Source organism: Coloeus monedula (assembly GCF_965178545.1).
Source record: "Coloeus monedula genome assembly, chromosome: 6".
NCBI lineage: Eukaryota > Metazoa > Chordata > Aves > Passeriformes > Corvidae > Coloeus > Coloeus monedula.
In genome coordinates, this window is record NC_138786.1 from 47,040,210 (window position 1) to 47,065,927 (window position 25,718).

A 25,718-nucleotide genomic window follows, 5' to 3' on the forward strand; every position below is an offset into this window, starting at 1 on the left:
TTTTTTTTTTTTTTTTAATGAAAAGAGCAATCCAACCCTTACTTATGTCTGTGTTGATTTTCAAACCAGCACCCAGCTGCTGGCTGTGTCCATGGACATTCTTTTGGCATTTAGAAAAGGTAATGCATCTGACTCAAAAATACGGAAAAAAAAAAAATCTAGCTTGGATCACGTGCCAAAATGTAAACTAAGCCTTACTGAAGGTTTCTAGTTCTCTCCACTCATTTCTCCTCTTTTTAATCACCAGGGGAAGGCTTTATGGATGCATACTCCATGACAAAGATACACTGTTTTTCATCCCTTTCATAGGCTCTTCTTGCATAGCTGCCCTTTGTCTAATAGCACACCATGGTAGGAGCATTCTGGTGATACTGCCATGGTTCAATCCCTTCCTTTGTGTCTTGCCCTGGTAATCTTATACAGGCTGAAATTTCCATGTGCGTAGCTTTCTGTTGCCATTCTGCAGTGCTGTGTTCCTGATTTGTTTTGGCAGAGCAAGCTTGAGTCTTTATGGCACAGTGAAATATTCTTCGATGCTATATAATTCAGACTGAGTAAGGAGTCTGTATAAGGCACGTGTCTCAATATATATGTATATAAAACCACCAACATTGTTCATTCAAGTCAAGCATCTTCTACATTTAACTTTTGTCTTACAGTAACACTTTGTTTTTATGCTCCCTTTCTTTGGCTTCATTGGGAATCACTCCATTTTCCAGGTCTGAGTGCTGCTGGATACACTTGGTCAGGACTGAAGTGCTAGAAGAGTTCTTGGAATTACACACCTTCTCTGTCTCCTCTTCCTTTTTTTCTTCATCCAAGGAATAGTTTCTGAAGGTCTCATAAATTTTATGCATATCCTCAGGCATGGTCTTTTTGAGGTCTTTGTTTTTCCTTTTGGTCATCTTGGCAGACGATCCAAACTTGTTAATGATGTTGTCCTCGGATGCCCCCTGCCCGTGCTTGTTGAGCTTATCGGACCCTTTAAGGCGCAGGTTGTTAGGCCTGTTGTTGATGCTTTCCTGAGAGGAGGCCTTGAAGCGTCCTGTTTCCAAGGTAGCAAAGACAGAGCGCTTCTCTGGAGAGAGCATGTCTAAGGAGTGGGCTCGCTGGTCCAGGCCCAGGCGCCTGCGCTCCATGCTCCGGATGGTGGCTGCCCGCTGAAGTTTGTCATGGATCTCCACGCTGAGCCGCCTCCGTGTCTCTCTGAACTCAGCTGTCACATTTGCTTTCCACTCTGCTGCATGAGCTTTTATTTCTCCAACCTTTACAACATGAGGAAAGAGAAATTAATTAAAAAAAAAAAAAAGCAAAATCTTTCCTGTAGAACAGCAGCACAAGCAGTTTCTTCTCTGGCATGAAACTGGGGAGTGGTCCCATCTCCACTGCATCCATCTGGACCCAAGCTCCAGTAGCAAAGTGGTTACACTGGGCAAACTCTAAACATACCAACTGATCTTACGTGACATAGAACTCATCTGCCTGTGCCACTTTACCACCCCCCACATTTTATAGCTGTGTTACATGATGGGACAGGTTCATGCTAATCCATCCTTGATTAAGAACAAAATTCCTGACTCATAATGTCAGCAGTAGATGGTCAAGAGTGGGCAAAGTTAATCACATACAGTTAAACCAGTATGCTTTGGAACAGCACAACAACCAGGGCAGCAGTACAGTAATGTGTTTTCCTTTACTGCTCATGGATGCAGCTGTTTAGTCCCACTGAAGGTTCTATTCAGGGCCACAGAGTCACAGAGCAGTTAATGTTAAATACACGTTAGATAATTTCAAGTGGCCCTCTGATTCCTCCAGTCTAGGGTTCATTCTCAGAGAGAAATGTAGCTGTCTTTAATGGAGGTTTCCATTCCACAACTGTCCAAATACCACACTCTCAAGCCATCTGGAGGAGTTTTCAGCACACATTCTGTGTGGGCACTATGAGCATATCCTTGAATGTTCCACTGTCTTTCTCTGTTTTACTCCTTTTCACTGGAGGCTGGAATAATGGCTAAGAATAAAGCACCAAGTGACGGCTGTATTGAATATATAAGCCTTCCAAAATGAGAAACACCAAGATAAATGACCAAGCAACATTGTAGTTAAAACAGGCCTTTTTCAAACTTCAGCTAAAGGAGAACAGATTCAGGAGTACAGTGTCTGCAGGAGCCCACCACGGTCAATGGTTTGTGCTGCTGCAGCCTGAACTCAAGTTTTTGCATCCAATAACCCACAAGGAGTTATCTTTTTTCCTGCAGGCCTGATGCACAGGTGTCCATTTAGCACTGTGGCAGAAGGCATCTTGCATCCATGTGGGAGACCAGATTCCCAGCTCTGGGTGCCTGATGATGATGAACGCAATAGCCAAACCTTCTGCAGTCTCCTTTATTAATGGAGATGCATAGGGGTGCACCAGGCCTTGGGTGCTGTAGATGCCCTCAAAAATTAGAAACAGCACTACCCCCCTGCCAAACTTTGTCTTTGCCTGCTCTTTGCCAGGTAAGCTTTGCTAGTAATACAGAGATTGCCTTAAAATTTGAAATGATATCACTAACAGCCTCCACCACAGGCTTCAGCTCTAGAGTCATGGAAACTCCCTTTCTATTTTCCACACTTATTTGAGTGAAGCATTAGCAGTATCCTCTTTGAATCACGGAGAGCATGTTCTGAGTGAATTTAGTCATGCTCTCCTTGATGCTGACTACTCAGTTTCTTCAACTTTTAAAAACAGAGTACACAGAGTAAGGGACCTGAATCTAAACTTATATTCAGAACCATATTCCCTGGCATAGGAAAAGACAGGAAAATCTCCTCATTTTTAAGGAGAGAACACTGAAATTTTTAGTACAATTTCAAAGCTAGTTTCAGAGTAAAGGCTGGCGTCTCATTCCATAATTGTAATCCTACTGATGTGTTCTATGTATTTTTGAGTACTGACAGAGGTGTAACAACCTTGGTTGCTTCCGTTGTTTTTATCCCTTCCTTTGTGAAGGAGCTAAAGATTAGAGCTAACTGTATACCAAAGGTAGACAGTGAAGTAAACCACAAGGAATATTGAACATCAGCCATGCAGAGCAGCACCCTTATTTAGACAAGCAGGAATCAGGCACTTAAATCTCTCTTGTAAAATGACAAACCGCTGAGAAATTACTAGTCATACCTCTTCTTGTGTCTTCTTGGACAGGACTCTTAACCAGTCTCCAATCATACTCAGGACGGCAGCAAAGTAGGCAAGGCCAACAAGGATCCAGAACCACACTAAGGGTTTATACCACTCCATGTATTTGATGTCAGCATTTCCTCCTGAAATAAGCATATACTTATGCTTACGAATCATGAGGTGCCAAAATTATTACAAAACATCTGCAATTCTGAGAAATGTCTAAAAGTATTTCTTAACTCGTCAATAGCACTGTAGTTCTGATAATAAGACAAGAAGCCCATCAGATGGGAGGAACCCCATCTGACACCCTTTTAGATTAAAACCCCATCTGTTTTCAATTAAAAGTCTTCAAAATTACCTGTTGTTCTGTTGCTATGTGACCTGCCAGAGCACCCAGTAAATGCTTTCCTTTGTATTGCTCGTACACTGAAGCAACACTGAAATTCTACTTTGATAGTACTTGCAACAGCACAAATACATGTCCAAGAAAAAAGTCTAATACCACTAATCTTCCATATTATGAACTGCCTGCAGCCTCTTAGGTGAGAAAATTTACAGATCAACCCCGTGAGGTTATAGAGTTTCCAGAATGTTTTGGTTTTAGCTACATGACTGAGAGACACATGTGCAGAAAAAAGAAACATCGCTTTGTCTTCCAAATCAGGGTATCTGACAGGAAGCCAACCATGCATTAGCCCTGAAAATAAGGCTATACAGTCTGCTTAGATATCACGCCTTCTCTGGCCTGTGACTTCATAGGAGATATGGATCAAACCAAGCAACAAATATCCTACATCGGTCTTCATGCAAGTCTCAGGATGAGCTGGCAAAGCAAGAATGTGAGACATTTGGCAAACCTACTGCACTACGAAGAGCCTCAAATAAGTGCAGTAGCAGCCAGGTTGCTGCCTACTACAGAGTAAAATACAGAAATTTTTTACAAAAGAAAGCAACCACAACCTCACTTTTGATACTCTCAGTCCCATCACAGTGCTATGTGCACTGCAAAATGAGAGCCAGTGAGAGGCAGGCACAGCCCTAAGCGGAAGAGAGTGAGCAGCAGAGTCTGCAGAGCCCCATGGGCACCACCATATCCCTCGGTGTACGTGAACACCACCTTGGTGGTACCTGTGTAAATCCCTGCCTGAAGAGCAAGCCTACCAGGAGACTCAGGCAGGGGTCTGCATATCTCCTGGACTCCAGCCTTGGTTAGACAAGAGCTAGACACCTACACCTCTGTATGACTGAAGAGAGATGTTAGAGTTTCCCCCTGTTAAAATCACAATACAGTTCAGCATTTTCACCTTTGTTTTTCGCAATCTGAGACATTTCTACCACTCTTTAATTTTATCAAGACTCAATATGAGTGTAGTTACAGTGTTTGAACACCCTCGTGGAAGGTCAGACATTTGAGAATTGGCAGGGACCCCAGTATTGGTTTTGATGTTAATCTCTCCCCATAGACTGCATGAATCACACTCTTTTTTTCCAGTCTTTTAAGAGTCTGAAACAATGGGAGGCAGGGACTGCTGTTGCTATGGTACAAGAAGCCTCTCCTGATCATATGTGTCCCTGAGGAAGCTCACTAGGAAACAGATTGTCTAGATCTATCTTGCAGAGTAATCAGGTGACTGAGAAAGTGTGAGACCACTTTTTTCAGCCTATCAGATAAAAACTGTGCATGGAGCCTGAAAAAACAGAGGTTTTTTCAGGCTCCATGCACAATTTTATTTCCAACAGTAGTACAAAAACCTCCCAGTTTCCCAAGAGCTGGGATTTGTTCTAGGTGGAATAAGCCAGCATAGCTGCATTGACACTGTTTTACCCATTAAGATATAGTATTTTTGATTTGATGTTGAAGGAACAGAGATACTGAGAGATTAAAGTGACAGAAAATAAAAGGGGCAGAAAATATCTCTCAAAACCAGAAATAAAGCCCAAATCTCCTGGTGATCACCTGCCTTAAACTCTTATCATGAAAATGCCTCTGAAGTTTTCTTATTCAGAGTCTTCCATTTGATTTTTGAAAAATCCTGCTTGTTAGTAGCCACCCAGCTGTGGATTATATTCTCCTAATCATGTGCATATAGAACAATTTAATATTCAGAGCTTTTTTACTATTATATTATTAAACAATACTGGTGTGGTATTATTAAGAAAAATACTGTAGAATATTTTCATTTCATACTGTGATACCCCAAAGAATATCAGTAGAGTGTTCCTCTAGAGATCTAAGTGGCTAAAATGGACAAAGGTCACACAATCACTTCTGTACCTGAATGCTCGTAAAACTGTTTTTTTTAATATCTGGGTCTTTCTTTGTTCAGTGACTTTATTTTTTCCTCAATAATTCATGTCTTCTATGCCAGTATGTCATAAAAAAGGAGGATTAGAGTCTTCTCTACAAAAAAACTTGTCTACACTACTTGAGCAAAGAAAATTTTGTGATTTTATTTGGTGTTTTTAACTCATTCATTTTATAGGGACTAAGAAACACAATTTGACTGTTTTTAACACAGGCAACTTAATGCATTTAATTAGGACCACTAACAGGAATGAGGAGTAGAGGTCATGCACTGATGGAAAAGAGTCCATGTATTTTAACCACGTTTTTTTTATCGAAGCAGTTGTGTGAAAAAAAAAATGTATCTCTCATCTCTCCAGCCAACTATCTCAACTCCCTCTTTGGAAATTGTATATGGGTAGATATTTATAGTTCTTGCTGGTACTGTATTAATCTTAGAGAGTCTCTTCCAAGCACTGAGATACATACCCCATTAGTCCTTCTCTCGTACAAGAGTTTTCCTTAACAGGGCAACTGCAATGTCAAAATTTCTGCCAAGGTTAGGGAACAAAATGCAGGTTCTGAAATGCTGCAGCTCCTGTAGTAGTGGCTCACTACTGTATCTGACCAGAGAATTCTACAGACCTATGGCTCAGTCCTCCATTCATCATTTGGGCTACTTGCTTCTGCAGTCAGCTTCAGACTGAGCACTAATGGACTAATACAAATCTTTAATTCAATGGGAAAGTAATTTGACTTATGCATAATTCATTGCACAATAAAGGATAATCATGACTTTGCAGGCTCCCATTATTTACATTGCTGAAGGCTTGCAATCTACAAATGGCAAGGCACCTGGCCTTAAATCAACCTGGTGTCCTACTGCACACTAATCCCAACAGAAACACCTGGCATCATTTAACTGGAATATAACTCATTGTGAAGAGCCTCCTCTCTGTAACAGAAAACAAATGCTAAGAGCCAAGGCCCTTGTGCACATTGGCTCAAAGCTGCTCACCTGCTACAAAGTCACCGAAGCCAACAGTGGTCAGAGTAACAACTACAAAGTAGATGGACTCCAAGGCTGTCCATCCCTCGATGTATTTGAAGATAAATGCAGGAATGGTCACAAAGACAATGCAGCCTGCCAGGATGAAGACAATGGTGGAGATCACCCGGATCTTTGTTTGACTCACTTGCTTTTTCTAGAAAAAGGAAATAACAGGAAAGAAAATGTTTGAGTGGATTTCTGGAGCTGTATACTTTGTGAATGACATGCTGATTATGCTGGCGTCCCCTGCTATTCTCTTTCTGCCTTTTTGAGTTTGTTAGGTGGAATACAACCGTCTCTCTCCCTCTTAGTGAGAGTCCTGCCCAAGTAATAGTAAACTTCCATGTCTGGCCCCAGATTATCGTGATTCCCATTTTCCATGCACCAGGCAGTGACTAATCTACCACAAACACCACCTGTAAAAACACTCCTGAAGGGCACCAATACACTCCAGTTCAGATTCAATGTGTAAGAAAAAGTGCACATTCACACCTCCACGTGTGTGTGTACACCCACACTGCCTCACAGCACCAAGCATTCAACAAACAGGACCAAGATTAAAATGAAAATAAAGCCCTTTTCCTCCCACTGAAAAGCTGCAATTTTATGTAGCAATAATTCATGCTCTGGCTTTTCTAGACTCAGGATTTCCAGCTTTCATTCACAAACATGAAGGTTAAATCTCCTTTTCAAAAATAGAAAACTATATTATTGGTTTACTCCAGAAATAAAGGATTTATGTCAAATACCAAACAGCCTGAGAAAAAATTACCTATGTAAATCCACACTGGAAAGCTCTTGAACAAAGAGTATGTGTTACTGGCTGCTATAAACTGAATAAAAATATACTGAGTGTAACTGTAATATTTTACACTCCTAAATCATATAAACTCTCAATATAGTTAATGTATACTTAGATTTTGTTTCTATTAATATTAATGCAAGCCTGGATTAACACAATTGACTCTGGCAGATTTATTTCAGATTTTGTCTGCTGTGAATAAACTCAGCATCCAATAAAGTTTCATGAAAAACCTGTAAATTACTAGAAATCTTACTGTGGATTAATTTCAGTGGCAGTGTAAATTCTCTATTTATCCTGGAAAAGCAACGTGGAGGTCACTGTAAGTCATATTTGCAAATTAGTTTTCCAAATCAAGCATCTCCCTTAACCCAGAAATGAGATCTCATTTCAGATTAAGGCATTGCCTAGACAGGAAATAAGATCTCAGAAGTTATCTTTGTAATATCAGAAGGGATATTACCTGACTGGTTAATATCTAACCAGCTTGTGAGCAATACTGTGCTTCCCCAAAAACATGAGCATTTCTTTTAGACGTGCAGTGTCAGACCCTCGTTAAGTACTCCTCTGATCTGAGATGCATTCAGAACCAGGTAGCAGCATAAATGTCATGTTTCATAGATACTTTTAATTCTGATACTGTTTAAGATGATTCCTACACTTAGGGCTTTTTTTTTTTTTTTTGTCTGTGTGTGTGTGTGCACTGTTTTCTGTGTCTGGATGAACAGAAATAGTCCAGTAAGATTAGTAACATAATGCCAAATATAAGACATGGAAGAAACTTCCAAGTACCAAGGGGAAAAACAACACAAAAATATAAAACCCAAATTAACTTCTTATTTCCTCTTTTTCCAAAGAGCTATTTTGAGTATTTTGCTAAAATACCAAAGAATGATCTATCTTCTTTAAGAGGTATGGACACACATTCACAATGGCAGGATTTCAGACTTATTGTATGAGTGGTGAAGGGAAAAGAACTGATCACATGGATGTTACTACAGAGTGTCCTAGATTGGCACCCTTGCCTTTTATCATTGAGAATGAGGTCTTAACCAAATTGATGTTTATTTTCTAGCTTGAGCAACGTGACTTGTTTACTTCTACTAAATGCTTCATTTTCCTGATATGCAAAAATGAAGTGTCAGAAACCTTGCTACAGTGAGTTAGGAGACAACTTGGGAATCCTTGGACAAAAAGTAATTTGGAGCTGCCAAGCATCAAAGTTATGCCCAGTAATCCTTCCTCCAGTTCCCACAGAGCAAAATTAAAATGCATTTCAGTACATGTCAGAATTGTCTTGTCTCATGAGAGAAACAGGAACAAAATGAATGGCCTGCAATTCAGTACCAAATGTTCAGGACATCCCCTTGTTCATGGGTGATAAACTCAGCCAAAGGTTGTCGGGTTTTTTTAAGTAAAAATGGTAACAATGTTAATGAGAAAATCTGTAAAAGGCCTGACTCATGGTTATTGTGCACCTTTGTCACTCACACAAAAGCAGAGCAGCTGAGGGTACAAATGAAGGCAGAAAGCAATGGTGAATCAGGCACAGCATTTTTAGAGCTGCTGAAAAGAGCACAAAAGCAGGACTCAGAAAAAGAATTACTTAATGAACAGTAACACATGAAATGCAGGATAGAAGTGAAAAGGGGGGTCTTTTTACAGTTAGATATGCATCCAGAGGAAACTCACAGTAGAGTATAACTGCTACAGATAAAAAAAATGTTAATGCATAAATGTGCTTACTAATGGAATATGTACCTTGTAATAATGACACACTAAAAAATGTAATTCACTGCAGTGTTACACCAAGTCATTTTTAAAACAAATAAATAAACGAATAAATAAATAATCACTCTATATAATACTAAAGGTTGAGAAGTCTGAATAACTTCATACAAATTTCTCTTTTAAAGAGTATTTTCAGCCTGGAGCCAAACACAGTCAAATAGCTGAGCAACTTCTGCCAGGGTAAGACATCATCTAAACCCATTTTGTGGGATGAATACAGAATTTTCTATAGGTGTCAAAAAGTAATAGTAACAAACACCTTCCCCCAAGAAAGGCAGCTAATCTTATAGCTGTTCAAGTAAAGTTAAAACACCTTTAAAAGAGATATTTTCCACTCTTTCTCTTTTTAAGTTTGTTTACCAACAATTTCTCTCCACAGTGATGAAGCAGGTAATTTGTAAGACATTCTTCAACTATAAATAAATTAGTCCCTGCTAATGAGACCAATTTAAATCCACCTAGAACTAATCTGGAAAACATCAAAGAAGGAATCTAAGAACAGAGTTTTCTGTGCACCCATCGGGGTCACTTCCATTTTCCAATGACAGTGCTGATTTTATTCTTAAGGTGGCTAAGTGCTAAACTGGCAACATTACTGATATCATCTTGCTTACATTAATTCAAACAACCTACTGTCAATCTGCTCTAGTGCCAAGAGGGGTAAGTACAGACAGACTAATGAAAACACCCTTATCAGTGGAATTTAGTTATTATCCATCTTTTCCATCAATAACTGCAGCTTTGTTTTTTCCCCTTTTTCTATTATATATACAGGGGGTTTAGTAGTTTTGGTCTTACCTAATCATTTCATGAGTTAAAATAAACCTTGGGTTTTTTACTTTCTTTTTTCTCTCTCTGGCCAAAAGAGCAAAGCCAATGTAGTGGATTATTTTATGTCTTCTGCTTTCTTCAGGTGAATTAACTGAGGTACAGTTTTTCTGACCTGATGGTTGACAACAAAAGCACCAAACAATGTTTTTGAGTTTGCAAACTGAGACCACAGGGTTGATATACATTCCTATGAAAAGGGAGCAGGAGACATTAAGTATGGGATCAAAAGAAGCTACCGTCATTTATCAGACTAGACTAAATGCTAAATACGTGGAACATATCTATTTCCATGAACAGCATATTTCATATAAGCCTTTTCCAAGATTCGGTAGTGCCACCTCTCATTTCATAAAAAACTCCCCCAGTATACAGTACTACTAAACCAAAAATAGCACTGGAACACTTGCTGCTTCACAGTAAGCTCAGATGGTTTTTCCATCTTCCAAACTTTTCCTTTTCTGAATTCCTGACAAATGTCCCCAAGGCTCCGGGCAAGCTGGTTACCTTTTTGGCTATATGACCAATGGCATATTTTTAGAGTCAGTGTAATATGCCTGCATGGAAAATGCTGTCCTCATCTCTCCAAAAGAGCAGAAAAAACACATTTCAAAAAAACCACATTTCTTTAATATTTCTTTTGTTCCCTTCACCTACTCTTAACTTTGTGCCCTTCCCCATGCTGCCAACTATTCTCATAACAGATTGTCTCTGCCCATGCACTAATTAAACAGCTTGTCTTCTAAATCACTTCCTCCAGACCAAAATATTTTAACACCAGGAATGACAGTCTTCATACTCAAGCCATAAACCAGAATATCACATACATCAGCTCACAAACATTAGATATGTCCTTAGGCAAAATATGTTTGCAAAGCTAGTGTAGATAGTGCAGACAGTCATAGGTTAACACTGCTTGTCTCTCAGCCAAATGCAAGCCAGTCCTGGTCCAGAGCCTGGCACATACCTCAGTAAGGTGTGATGCCCTTCTCATCAGGCTGTATGGAAAGACTGGCACAGCACTGGCTCACAGAGCCCCTTGGTCATCAGCAATTTGGTCACACCAACGTCTTCGCTGCCTGTAACAGTCACTGTGGATTTTGTCATAAGCTGTCCTAGCTCCTTCACGTTCTAAATGAGACTACTGAAGGTAAATGTATTTTAAATATCGCTGTCTTGGACATAACACCTAAGAACAATACAACAATCTTTTGTTCTTCTCTGTTCTCTGGCACTGCTGGCTCCAACAGACCCACCACAGGGCACTGCTGAGCCACTGAGATGACACAGTGGCACCTCTAGGAAAGCGTGTTTAAGAAAGGGCAGGAATGCCAGACAGGCAGAAGACAAGGGAATAGAGGAGAGAACAAGGGAATAACAAGGTCAGGTGAGTGGGAGCTGCTCCATGGCAGCACAGATACTGGAGGGTCTGCAGCCCATGGCGGGCCAGAGAAGGACCAGAAGAAAAGGGTTAAGAACAGCAGAGAAACCACTGTGTTCTGCCCCCAACCCCTGTGCCACTTGTTGCTGCACTGGAGGGACCGAGTGTAACCCACAGTAACAACATGGGTGGAGGAGAGGTGTCTGGAGTGAAGTAAGCCTGAGAGTGAAGCTGAGCTTGAAAAATGGGGAGGAAAGGAATTTTGTATGTTTGTGGGGGTTTTGTTTCTGAGCACTCAACTCAGTAATTAAATGTTTATGCTAATTGTCAATAAATTAATTTAAATTCCACAAGTCAAGTTTGTTTTGCCTGTGAGAGTACATGTTAAGTGATTTTGCTGTCTTTATTTTGACCCATGAGGCTTCTCAGAGAACATTCTATGTTCTTCCCATGTTCTCCCTATCATTGTAGGTAAGTGAGCAAACGGCTGTGTGGGTGCTTACTGCCAGCCAGGGCCTACTCACCACATCAGTGAAGAAGACAACACCCTTTGAAAACAAGCAGCAGAATTATAATATATTTTAAAATATAGATGACATTTCAGACACCTCCATGGGTTATGAAAAGGGGTTTGAACCAGTCTACTAGATATGGGCTTTCCCTACACTCTAACCTCGTGATGCCTCAGTGTTATTTTAGTTCTCATGTTTTATAAAGAATGCTGCTATGGCTGCACGAGAAGGTGTAGAATCCATCCTCTGCTTTTTAACTGTAGTCAGTACCAGAGGGGAGACAGACATTAAAAGCTGTAAGCACTCACATTTATTACTAAGCTTGGGAGAGATAATCCTGAACTCATACAAGACACAGGTCAGAGTAAAGAAGGATTTCTTCCTTATTTTTTTTACATCATTGTTTTTCCCCATAAAACCACATGTCTGTGGGGTGTTCGTCTAGACCCAGATGGAATATGCAACAAGCTTCTGACAGAGCAGCAGCTTTCTCTAATGTCATTTTTGTAAATCTCTACTCATGATCTTGCTGCAGTCATAATGCGAGTACCATGTCATGAAAATACAGAAACACTGCCTCAGAAATTTTCTAGGCTTGATATACCCCTTTCCAAGCTTCTTCCTCTCTCTAGAAAGCACACATAGGGCTTTCTGATATGCACCAGCTAATTTCTGCATGTTGCTTATTACAAAAATAACAATTACGATCCCAAACCTCTGTTATGGCTGACCTATATTCAGCCCAAGGGGAAAAAAAAAACAAAACAAAAACAAATTGAATAAGAGGAATCCATGTATACATATGTTTCTCTCAAACACTGGAGCAAACAAAGGACAACAGAGGTTGGTGGCATAGACTTCAGCAATTTTACAGAGGCCGAATTTGTAATGCACTGGTAATGTGTTGCTCCTTCCTTCCCTCCTTCAATCCCTTCTGAGCTACACCTTGTTCCGGGTTGGCCAAATTTAGAAATATATCCTCTGAGAGAAGGCACAACCACCCCTCCCCCCACCAGGTTCAGGAAAAATAAATTTTCCTCGAAGGAAAGTAAAAGAGATAAAAACTGTTTCTTTAACAAACACACAGGAAAAGGAAAATAATGCTAAATAATAAAATCTTTTGCTGTGAAGAAAAAAACCTGGGAAAATGTTCGAGTCCTCCCTGTGGTCTCCTCGGAGCTGCGGCTTGGCCCAGGGCCAGGCCCTCTGTGCTCGGTGGAAAGTCCTCCTGATATGCTCTGATATTGAAGCAGCCCAGCAGAAAAGGGAGAAAATCTGAAATTCCAGGGAAGGAAAAAAGTTCAACTTTCAGTGTCTCTCCAGAGAATAAGAAACTGAACAACTGGCTGAAAGCTGGCTGGAAAAAAAAAGTCGCTATCTCTGTGTGACCTTGAACAAGCTGCAAACTGCTTTGAGAAAGTTTTGCTCAGCTTTTCCTTCCTCCTCTCAGGCTCAGTTTAGAGGAATAGAAAGGCACAAGAATTAATTTCTGGGCATATGACAGCGATATGGGATACACATCATAAAGTCACCCCAAGACACACCTATATTCCTCCACCCAGGGAGTGCAAGAATGGGTTAATAATGATTGTTCCACATGGCTTCCTTGCACCTGAATGGATTTTACCTTGCAATTCCTGGTATAACATACTCACCATCAAAGACCAGAGGATAAGAACAAAATTAGCAAAATTTCTGCTACACTTGAGTTGCTTTCCTTGAAGTTGAATAGCTGTAAGCATCACTAACTAAATTAAATACTCAATTAGAGGGCCTAAAATGTCAAAAGCTGGGATCCATAGGTGTTTTAATGAATTTTTTAGTACTAGCTTACTATCCTAGGTCTGTGCAGAAAAAGATACTTTTCTGCAGCTCAAATATAATGGAGGGGGTATGTGATCCAAATAAACCCAACATATGTGAGACAATGGTTTTAACCTAAAACAGAATTCAGAGACAAATTTGGCTCTGGATGATGAGGAGTCACTGCCTGTAATGAAGTCACAATCAGTTGTGTTCTTCACCCACAGGATTACCATTTGCCTGTATCTTCGATTGGCACTGGAGCATGAGAACTACTACACCAAGGTGATCAAAAGCTAAAATAAAACTTCCTGCTGTCTTTCCACCACCATGATTAAAACACCAATTAGAAACCTAATAAAAGATGTGGCTTGCAGTATGTCAAGGAGAAAAGTATTTCAGAGACTGGCATTGTAAAGTTACTATTCCTGCCTTTCATTCTTCAGCTTCATAAGAGTCTACAGTCACACTTCTGCCATTGCTAGACATACTCCAGTGAAGTGTCCAGATGGCTCTGTGTCTGGACTGCTTTACATCCAGGAAAAGCAATTAGAACTATGCTTGTAAAGGAGGGCACTGAGGGAGCCCGGGGAGGAAGGAGCAAAGGAAAACATTTGTAGACTACAGAGATTAACAGTTCTCTTTGTAACATATACGTTACTGATGAACTAGACAAGAATGCAACCAGAGTTTTCCAAAGCTGGAGCACACATCTGGACAATGAAGTCCAGGATTTCAGGAGTGCACAAGCATTTTGAGTAGAACGGTTGTCAAACAACATTTTTTGAAAGGATTGAAACATTCTTCCATGCCATGCCCGGCTGTTTCTGCATAATGAGACTCCTTTTCAAGAGGATGGAGGCAGAAGTTCACCCATCAGAACTGGTTTACAACCCACTCCAGCATGGTGGGACATGAACTGCTCGAGTCTCCATATGCTTAATAAGTCATTGTACCAAAGTCTGTTTTCCTGAGGGGTGCACATCAGCCTTAAACTGCTAGAGACAAATGATCCCAGAGTCTAACATCTCAGCACTGACTGTGTTTTTAAAGACAGTAACTTTTGGTCCAAATAAAGTTTGATGGGGAAGACAAGCTGAAATAAAGATAGGCAGAGCATTTGCTGACTGGTGCATCCATGCCCAGCATGCCAGCTGCTGTGTATTGCTCTTACAAGCTGCTTTTTCTGCTATGTTCTTTGTATAGAGCCTACAGAGTTGCTGCAATTTGTGGATTCTTACAGTACCTGCATTCCTTAATTTCACTTTTATCATAATTTACAAAAAGCATGTCTTCAGATTTAAAACAGAGAAACCAAAAGTGAAATTAAAATGCTCACCATATCTGTGAGGCACTATGGATGTACTGGTAGCAAGCACTAGAGTGTATCCAGATTTTTTTATTACTCTTACATTGTAAAGTTAATTTTTAGCCAAATATGATTTATTGGGATTATGAAGAAAAGCACACTGGCTGCAAATCCCTTCTGTTAGCATTTGGCTATGTGTGTATCCATAAACCTAGTGTTAACTAACTGCAAAATTCAGAACTGGAAGTAGGTTTTATTCTAAATCATTCCTAAACTTCAAGACAGTCCAATTTGAAATGTACATTCAGGTGCACACCTACTTAAAATAAACCCCACATAAGTATCTACATACAGAAACCAATCCTTTGTTGTCTATAAGCACCTCTATTTTAACCCTGCTCAGGGAAATGTGACTCTTAGAGGGACCTTTAAGGTGTGACAGACAAAAGAACAGATCATGAGCTGAGATTGTTTACATGCATTTGTTCTGGATTTGTAAATCACCTTTCTCATCACTGGTTTTTTATATTTCTTTGCCATTTAGTTTTGGTGGAAATGACTTTGCGAATTGTTAGGCTAAGCTCTGAACACTGAACTTTCAACTCATAAACCTTGTATAATCTTAGAATAATACTGTGAACGTGCAACAGTAGGTTGAATTTCACACCCTGTCCTGACGGCTCTGTCCAGGATGCCAGCAGATGGCAGATGGATCACTGCATGGGACAGGTTACTCGGTGGAAGTTCGTAAGTGAATATAATTTTTTTTTTTTTCAATTGTACCTTTTTCCTTACAGAAAATTGCAGTGACTAACACTATATTAAAAAAGAAAAGCTAAAGTGTTAATATCCTCGGTGGGTTTTTAGCAGCTGATGTAGTAACACACTGATGCTGGCTAGTAATGCAATGTAATTGAACAAAATAAAAGAGATTGTCTTGATTTTTGTGTATTTTCATTACACACCAGAAAATGGAGAGGAAACTTTTCCATCAGTCTTCCATTAACTTAATCTACTCAGAAATGCAGGTGTCCAGCCATGTATTCAGAACTACAAAGAGGATTGTACTAGCTAAGGTATCACTTTGGTTATAATACATTTATGGATTAACCATGTCCCAGATTTTGAATTCAGTAACATGAGTGCAAGTCCAGAATGATTTCACTGGTTTGCCTAAGTAGTGATCTGGATTTGAATTTCTGGCTTCTCATCTGAAAGTTCGGTTCAGCTGAAAAAAATGCGAATTGATGCTGCTATGGGGCTAGAAACAAAGTACAGGGTGGGGGCTCTCTGGGGGGAAGCAGACAGGGGCCTTGGGCTATGGGAAGCCTTAGGGAAGAGGTAAATGTGGAACTTCAAGGCAACCTCAACTAAATTCTTTGAACAGCAAACTGTTGACGTCTCAGTTACCAGTCCTGCACTAGTGTCAGGTAAAATGCTACAGTTTTGCTGTAATCCAAGGAAATGAAGAGGAGGAGAGAGATCAAGGGGAGAGAGAGAACAGAGCAAATCCATGGACAGAGGGGAGACTATGAAAAAAGACTGTATTTTTAGGTGTTCCTCCTCTACACAGTTATTCTCTTATACAAAGTTTCTTTCCCAGATTCTGTTTTCCATTCATTTTCAGGGAAGGAATTAGTAAAAACGATTCCTGTCACTTTTACAGTAAGAGATCAGAGGAGCCAAAATTCTCTAAAAAGAAGCTGAATCTTTAGTGAAAGAGTAGCTAGAGTTGATCAGATGTATTCAGAAAGACAAACAATAAAGTTTAGGAAAAGTAGAGCTTTGACAGTTGCTAAAAGAAACCCTTACTCCTACCCCAGCCTCATCCCCATCTGCCAACAAAGAACTACTTTTCTTAGGACAGTTCTAAAGTTAGGTGATCTGTACTGCTATCTTTCACAAAAATACTAAGTGCGCATCACTTTCATAGCATGTCTCTGGAAACTAGAACAAAACATGTTCTCCAAGCTGAAAACCTGAAAGACAGGTAGCAGATGTGTCTGTTCTGACAGGCCCCTGGTTCAGTGAAGCACACACTGTTTACAGAGGCATTGCCTTTCTGCACAAAGTAGGGTATTTTCAGTGGTGGCCTTGCCACCACCCATGTCTCTGGCTGCTCACTCACATCCTGGTATTGCAATTCACAGTCTACCCAGCTGTGTTGCCAGACCTGTCCTCAGCATCCTGCTGGAAACCAGAGGAGTGAAAGCAGCAACCAAGCCCAGGAACTGCTCCCAGTGGCTTCACCTCAGAAGCCAGAAAATCCTGGAGTGCTCTCAGACGCACATTGTTCCCAGGCTGAATGCCTGCATCTGTACTAAACTGCAAGATAAGGGAAGATCATTCAGCTTATGCTAAACCCATCTACTTCTGGTGAGAATCTAAACACTCGTTCAAGGTTTGAAAAAAACTATCCAAATTAGCCTATATTTAACTCATGATAATAGCAGCTGCTGTGTTCTATGACAGTGTACTCTGCCTATGGAGTGCTTTCTATCTTTAGATGCTTACAGACACTGTGTGTACAGAGCAAGCGAAAATAATGGGGCTTTGTTTTACTGTTTATTATAGAAACATTCACAGGTGGTTCATAAGATCCCTCATGTATGTAAGATAAAAATACTACTTTTTGAAATGCATATTTTATTTCTGTTGTGTCTGGAAAGTTTCACTGGGCAAAAAAGCTATTTGTAAGAATTATCAACTTTTAAATTAAATTTTGAGTGTATACGTGCTTTTCCAAGGTAGTCTGGGAGGGCTGATTCATCACTGGACCCAGAAATTGGATGCTTGTGACCAGTGTATATATTGAATCTGGTGGCCTTGCACATATTCATTTTCTGGGGAATCACACCTGCATGCATACAAAAACAGACTGGGACCCAGGTTCTGCCCTAGATTATTGAAGATGGAACATACAGGAATAACCAGGAGTGGAGAAGACAGGCCTTTGTGGGGGAAGCTTTGGTTTACGTCTCTGACCTGTTTGATGCTTATTTACTTGTACCAAATATAATCATTCCAGTAGGACAGATGGCATAAACTAGTCAATGCATGGTGTTTGGGATAGCATCATCCTGCCAGTGCCTCAGTTTCCTAAAATGGTACATGAAAAGTTCTATTTTTTACAAAGCATTATTTTGTAATGAAATACCTCCAGCCCTACCTACTCATAAATGAGTAGTTGTTTTCCTGGCTAGTTGCACACTGAAATAATGGTAACATTTTGGATTAGAAGATGAGTGGTGGCATGCATGCAGCTCCTCTGCTGAAATATTCTGTCACTACTGTTGGGGTAGTGTGTACTTGATAAGAGCAGATCTCTTTCTCACTTTATGTAGGTCAAATTGTTCTTAAAATTCCCACAGAATGTGTGGGCTGATTACTGCAGTAGTTAAATGTGGGATTCCTAAGATCTAATTTATGGTGTTAATTAAGGTAGGTTTGGTGGGGCTCTGCACAGGTCATGTCAGAAGCAGCAGAAATGCACCAGCACAACTCCTCTGGGAGGAATCCTCCTTTCATCTTTCCAGCTATGCTGAGGAATGCCAGAGGCAAGCTGTCCCTAGTGCGGCGTGGGCTCCATGCTCACAGATACACTGTTGGATGGAGCAAGAGACCTGTTAAGGAAATGCTTTGGGTGAAAGGAGTGTGGTGACAACAGAAGATCCTTCCTCTCCTTCCCACCTGCCAGTGCGTGCATACTGCCTCTTACCTAGCTTCAAAAATGGTCCTAACGACAATGCAAGATCATGCTGCCTTCAAGTCCCTTCCACCTGTACAGAAAATGACGAAGTTGCAAGGACTTCAGGAACTCTTGGCTGCCCTGACACCAGCTGTGCAACATTCCTAAGAGTGAACTGGATAAACAGAGGCAAGTGGATACATACAGAAGCAGAGCACTGAGGCATATGAACATGGAAACTCCATGCATTACACAAATGCTGAGTTTCCTCCCAGGACAAATAAGACAGGTAGCTAATTTGTACTCTCACTAGAGCACAGACGCACACTCAGTGACTTCTCAGCTACCTCCAGAAGATTTTTCAGGCACACCACCCAACCTTTTATTGTTTTCAGCGTCTTTTTAGCCTATGTTTGTTTCTTTTAGGTTCTTGCTAACTATTCTCCTAATTTTTATGTCCTCTCTTTTAAGGTGGTAACAGGCTGTTTTACACCCACGAACATGCTGCATTTCAGTTCATTACGGAGACGGTTACAAAACAAGAAACAAGAGTTGTACATTTAATTAAATTTTGCTCAGTGCTCAGGGTTAAATCAAGAACTGTTACTCTACTTGAGGCTTCATCTGATTAGGTACAAACATTTATGAAGCCTAACAGTGTAAATATAATAAATAATTACTAAATTTATAATTATTATTATATTCTGCATATATCAAATGTTACGTAAATAATCACTTAAATTGAAACCACTGGTATTAAGACTAGTTACTAAGATACATGTAAATTCTAAACTATATCAGAAATATTTCAAATAGGTGAAACTCATTACTAAGAATAACGAAGGAAATTATGTATAACCCTGTTCACCAAATCACAAAATAATAGATGTAATAGAATGTAATGGATTTATGACAATCAAAATAAAAGGAATGAATACACATCTTGGCTAAACAAGAAGACCACAATCTCTAAATTCCTTTGGAAGCTGACAAAATACCAAGGAGGAAAACAAATGCTTTAGATGGCTGTAAGCAAGAAGCAGCTGCATTAACTCAAGAAAATGAAGGAATACTTTAAATACCAAAAGAACTCACATTATGTGCCAAATATATGAAACATTAGGATCAGCATTCATCTGTGAATCTTAAAATACTTCGAGTATGTATTATGCTTTAGCAGGGAGGCTGGACCAGGTGATCTCAAGAGGTCCCTTCCAGCCCCAGTTATTCTGTGATTCTCTGATTGTTTTAATCATAAACTATCATACTGACAGTTTAATGGTCTTGTCCATGTCACTCAGAAATACAATACTTAGCTGACAATTAATTAAAGATTTTCTGACTCTCAATTCATATCACAACTTCAAGATTGTCATTTTTCTTGCGCAGAAGCAGGCTGGAATGTTCAGAGATTCCACTGAAGTGAAGCAGGTAGAATAAAAAAGTAGGCAAAAAAGAAATTAGGGACCTTAGTTGCGTTTTTGCCAAACTAAACTGAGACACCTTTCAATAACATTATTTTCATTAAATGGAAATATAAGCTTTCTGAAGTGCTCTCCAAACAGGCATGTACATGCTTACTCACCCATAATCACTAGTCCCTTTTTACTACATCTATTGTGAGATACTATTTATGTCTGGTCTGGGACACTTCAAAGTCATTTAATCAAAATGAAAAGTGCTTATACTTCAGTCTAATACTTAATTACTTCCTTTCAAAAACAGTTACAACTAATTTGCTCTCACCTGTGGGAATGTTTTAGAAATAGATGTCTATTAAACTAACCAGCTTGGGCAGCTTCTCATCCACTCCATCCCTGGAAAGACTTACCTTCAGTTATGCCACCTCCAAGGGAAGCATCACACAGGTCACCTCTAGAAGTTCTGCCTCAAAGAGAGAATCCCTGAAGTGAACCATTAGCAAGTTAGCAAAACAGCATTTGCCAGGTCTGTGGCACTGCTTGCGAAGGAACTGCTTACAGCATTTCAGACTCAAAAGCAGAGGGTACTGGCAACATAAAGGGAAATTACATATGCAAAAGTCTACACAAAAATTTAGGGTAGGATGTGTTCATGGTAGGCAGGGCAGGTAATGATCATGATTTCAGCCAGTGGCATTACAGCAGTTTTTGTAGTAGAGCTGCAGATCTATTCCAACACAGCTGTCCCCTTGCAGTGAGGGCATGTCACTCAACCATCTCTCTTCCCAGTTTCACTCTCACAGCAGCAACCCTGCTTTCCAAGTCTTTTAGGCTTTATCAGCAGTACAGTCAGGACCTACTCCACAACCCTATTCCTTCAGGGAACCATTACCTTCTCTCTATTTTCAGTGAATAGATGTGCCTATCTAAAGCAACTTGTGGTGTTTTGAAGACTGTTTTACAACCATTCTTTGTAAGGACACTAACTTAGGAGATACATTCCCCAGCAATACCCTCAATAAGGAAATTCTGAGTCGGATCTATAACCCCTGTATCATCATCTAGAGAAGTCTGTTTCTCTCCACTGACTAGAGACACTTACAGACATTAACTGTCATCTCAACTAAACATGTAAATGTTTCATGGTGTCCAACATGTACAAAATGCCACATGTAATAGCAACCAAATTAAGAGCAGGCTATACAACACAAGCAAAAAACTGTCAGTGAACTTACTCTGAAAACTTTTTCCACCCTTGCAATACCCTTCCCAAAGATGGTTCCAAGTTGGTCTCCAATCCCAGCCAGCAAGAAGCCAAACAGTGGAATCCCAAATAGGGCATACAAAATGCAGAAAACCTTGCCACCAACAGTGCTTGGGGCCATCTTCCCATAACCTGAGGAGAAAAACAATTGTCAGACTCTCAGAACTTATACACAGCTTTTTAGAAAACTAATAGGTTTAAAAAAACTGCTCTTGCTGCAGGCATACCTTTGTTCTGTAATTCCTATTTATAGTTTCAATGGCATGATGTCATTTCCTGGGCAAGCCACCCTCTTTTATTCCATTTTTCTTGAAGCCTCAATTACCCATATTTTCTGTAGATTCAGCCTATCTAAAATTGCTGTTCGCTTAATTAAAGCTGATATCACGGCACAAAAATCCCTCCATGATGGCCTGGTGCCTGCATGCTGCAGCTCTCCTTGGCCTGTGCCAATGGTTTCCTGACAGGAGTGTGTGTGATTCACCTGACAAGGCTCATTTTCAGTGGTTAGCTCATACTTTCCTCAGCCCCTCATCATACTGACTAGTTACACTGCAGCCTCCAAACTGTACCCACACTATGCAAATCTGCCCCTGAACTCTTTTTTCAGTAAAGCATTATGACTCTAGTAGCCATGGTATTTCTGTTAAAATGCTAAAGAGAAAAAAACCAAGAATTGACAGTAATATTTGCACCATTTTATTTAAGATCAGGTATCTTAATTGAAATGTCATAGAGATTTTGATTTTAACTATACATAATTACTTAAATATTAAAAGTTATCACATAATCACAAATAACAGATGCAATAAAGCATCCAGAGAGGAGGAAATCTACGAAAGTGTAAGGTCCTGTTCCTGTTGGGTTGGCAACACTGGCACTGGCTATATCCCTCTGTCATGGGATGGTGAAAGAACTATGCTGACATACAATAATGCATGTCCCATAACCTACTGTCCTTTTCACAGCTGCATCCATCATCCCAGATTTCTCCTAAAATTCCAAGAAAGTCCAGGCTCCAATGGCCACTGGACTGAGGTTGACGAGGCCATCTGCTGAGTTTCTGCTTAAGAGGAGCCCTAACAAGCCTCTGGTGGATAAACGAAAACCATTTGCATGCTCTGACACAATACCCAGATTTTATGCAGCCTATAAAAATTTCTTTCATGGAGAAGTTAGAACAAATATGGGCAAAAATCCAAGGTCTTTTCAATAAGTTTTTTAAATAGCAGATGTCAATGAATACGCCTGCATAAACTATGCCTATATAGTGGCATTTACTTTAATGAGTGATTTAAAAGCTTGTCACTTGGGTCTATTGAGTAAACAAATATTAAGGGAGGGTTTTCTTACTTTGGAATCAGAAATGTTTTCTTTCTTGCCACCCGCTGGTTTTATGCTACTATTAAAAATACATGGTAATGTAGCTTAATATAGAGGAACACAGATTGTACACTCTATACTATCACTCTTTCCCCCTCACTTTGACAACAAAGAAAAGACAGAGCCAAAGGCACAGACTCCACTGTTAGAGATGATCCCCACAGCAAGTCTTTTAACTGCCACAGGATTTTTTTTGTTTTTGTTATATAAAAAGCCTACAGAATTTAGTCAGATTCTCACACTTTATTGAAGGGTTATGTGATTGTCAAGTTATTTGTCTGTACACCAGTGTGTGCATCACAGCTGTAATGTGGAGAAGCACTTTATACAATATTTAAAGCAGAATAATACTCAAAGACAATGCAAATAAAAATCAACAATTTGCCAGTGATTTCCAAATAATTAGATCCCTTGATCTGATTACTATGACAGCACTGAAATCAAGCTTAAAATTATAAAAGTACTGTATAATTGTCAGCAGATTCATTTTATCAACGTTATTAGTTTATTTTCTTTTTCCTTCAGACTGTCTTCTGAAATGCGAGCTTGTTGAACATTCCTCAAGAGAGGAACTGGCTCAGAGAGGAGAGATTAAAAGTCTTAGCATATCCAAGGCCAACATTCAGAGATCAAGAGACTAAATACATTGGACACAATGCACGGGGAGAGATGATTAGGGCCTGAATAAGGATCTTACTAAAATTAGTGGTTCAAGAAAAGTGAAGGGAGCAGTTTAGTATACCCATTTAACACAGGGAAATGTGTCAATAATTCAAGGCTATGAATTCTAGAATGGAAAAGTAAAATTGGGGGGTTTTTTACAGAGTATATCATTTGTGGAATTCTTTCCAATTGTTAGTATGAAAGCAAGTACGAATTTTAAAAAGGTCATAATAGGTATGAGAATACATTTCCAGTTGCAAGGAGTAAGGTATGAGAAGAATTGCTTCTATCAAACTTCAGAGCATAAGCCAAAATTAATTTATGTTCTTAGGAAGAAAGTTACACTTCTGGGCAAATTCATCTATAATATTAAAATCCAAATTCCCAACAACCATAGAATATTTCATTGGGTACAGCTTCATGATCTTTTTAGTGAAAATTGAGACCATCTGCATCTACATCAAGAACAGGGTTATAAAGCCTGCATCAGTCTTACCTGTTTTCAGCTCAGCATTGCTATTCTACCCTAATTGTGTAAACAGCTTCTGACACCCAGAGACTCGGTGTCCTTGACACATGCTGGGGTCATGTCTTCTGCTAACAGAGAAACACACTTCAGCTACTTTTTTCTTTGTTGTCTACCTTCCTCAAATTTATTTCATTATCCATGTCTCAGCGTGACTATGTATTTTAAAACATAAACATACCTATAGTTGTGATGACAGTTCCAGCAAAGAAAAAGGCACCTCCAAGGTCCCAGTGGCTGCTGTTGTTAGAGGAATTTCCAATGGGACTGACTCCTGCGTTATCAGCCTCAACAGCGTGCTGCAAAGAAAACAAAGACTCAGCCTCACACATGCCTTAGTATCCTATGCAAGTTGGTATAGGCTCCAAAGGGAAATTCCTAGGACCATGGAAACAGCTTTGATCTAATCTTTTTAATATGTGCTCAAAGTATAGTAGCATCTTTTGCACATGTAAGTTGAATAAACAACTGAACTGAATATTCATTAAGGTGGAACAAAGATACAATGCATAAACAAATGACAAAAGATACAAAGCAATTGAGAAGTAGAGGGCTGACACCACAAATTCATCCATAAATACCCTTCTCGTAGTGACTACTGCCACAGGAAAAATTCCTCAATGGAGACAGGTCATGTTAGAAGCAGCTAGAAAGGTGGTAAATAAAAATAATGTTTATGAAGTTTATTAAGAGAGTCAGCCAAGGATTTATATTCCCAGACAATTAGTAATTGATTAAGTCATTTATATTTTATGCTAACTACTGAAAAAAATATGGCATATATATACCCCATCTGAAATGAACAAATAAGATAGCTATAGAAACATCATGAAAAAACTCGGTGATCAGCTCAAACTTCCGACTTGCCGATCTCATGTCCACAAATACAGCATGATACAGAGACTCGCTGATAGTGCTTGAATTAACTGTATCCTGAACAGAAGCTGAGGTAGATATACTGCTTCCTAGTCACTGTCCTGTGTACCATATAGTACTGAGTCAAACCAGGCAGACATATCAGCCTCCTGAATATTTGTTGGGAATTTCTAAAAATGCACCACATTGTATCATGGGGACATACATATTCATTTTTCATTATAGCCTCACAGTCCAAAGGAAGATAGAGCTTAGTAAATCAGCCTAGAAAGCACAAAAATAAATCTCCCATCAGCATCTGGCATATTCACCTGAATTGCTCTAAGCTGACTTTTGAGATACCCTTCAGCACATATTTTCAAGTTGTTTTTAGATCTCACGCAAGCTATTCTTCACAATAGAGAAATTCAGACCTCATTCTAAAACAGCAGCTGAAATGACTGCCTTTCTGCTTTTCGAATGTTCCCAATTGAGTTTAATTTCCATAAAACCAGTGCAAAGGAACCAAGTTTCTCTCTTTCTGCCTCCTAACATTTCCAGCTCTTTGCTTTTCTCCCATTCTGGTCCAACCTCATGTTGCTGTTACCAGCTGCTCACACTACTGCCAGACTTTCTCCTTCACGCTCTGCTATTTGCTCCTCCTCCTAAATATTGCCACCAATCTTTAGTCGTGGTAGTTTCAGTGAGCCCAGTTGCTGGGCTCAACAAGTGAAGCAAAGTGCTGCCTCTTGCATCCTCTTTTTCTTTGGCTTTGCTCAACACGGAATATCCACCTATCAACACAGGTTTGTTTTGACTTTTCTTATTCCATTTCTTTAACTAGTTCTCTTTTCCCTCGGATTTATGATCTATGAATTGTCACTGTGGTTTTCTATTTCACCTTTTCCTATACAGTCCATGTGCAAAGCAAGGTTAGCCATTCTATTTTACCATTGCCCCACTTCTTACTTGTTCATGTCTATGAGTTCTCTCT

At 39.7% G+C, this 25,718-nt stretch overlaps 1 protein-coding gene across 1 annotated transcript in view; it reads right to left on the reverse strand.

Annotated features, from left to right (window-relative positions):
- Positions 1-653: 653 nt before the first annotated feature.
- Positions 654-25,718, reverse strand: part of KCNK10 (potassium two pore domain channel subfamily K member 10) — a gene marked incomplete at both ends in the record, with an annotated part of 56,898 nt that continues 31,833 nt past the window's right edge. Inside the window, 5 exons of the mRNA XM_082284430.1 lie at positions 654-1,265; positions 3,161-3,303; positions 6,466-6,652; positions 21,269-21,429; positions 24,051-24,168. Coding sequence (XP_082140556.1) covers positions 654-1,265; positions 3,161-3,303; positions 6,466-6,652; positions 21,269-21,429; positions 24,051-24,168 — 1,221 coding nt within the window. The remainder of the gene's footprint in view (positions 1,266-3,160; positions 3,304-6,465; positions 6,653-21,268; positions 21,430-24,050; positions 24,169-25,718) is intronic.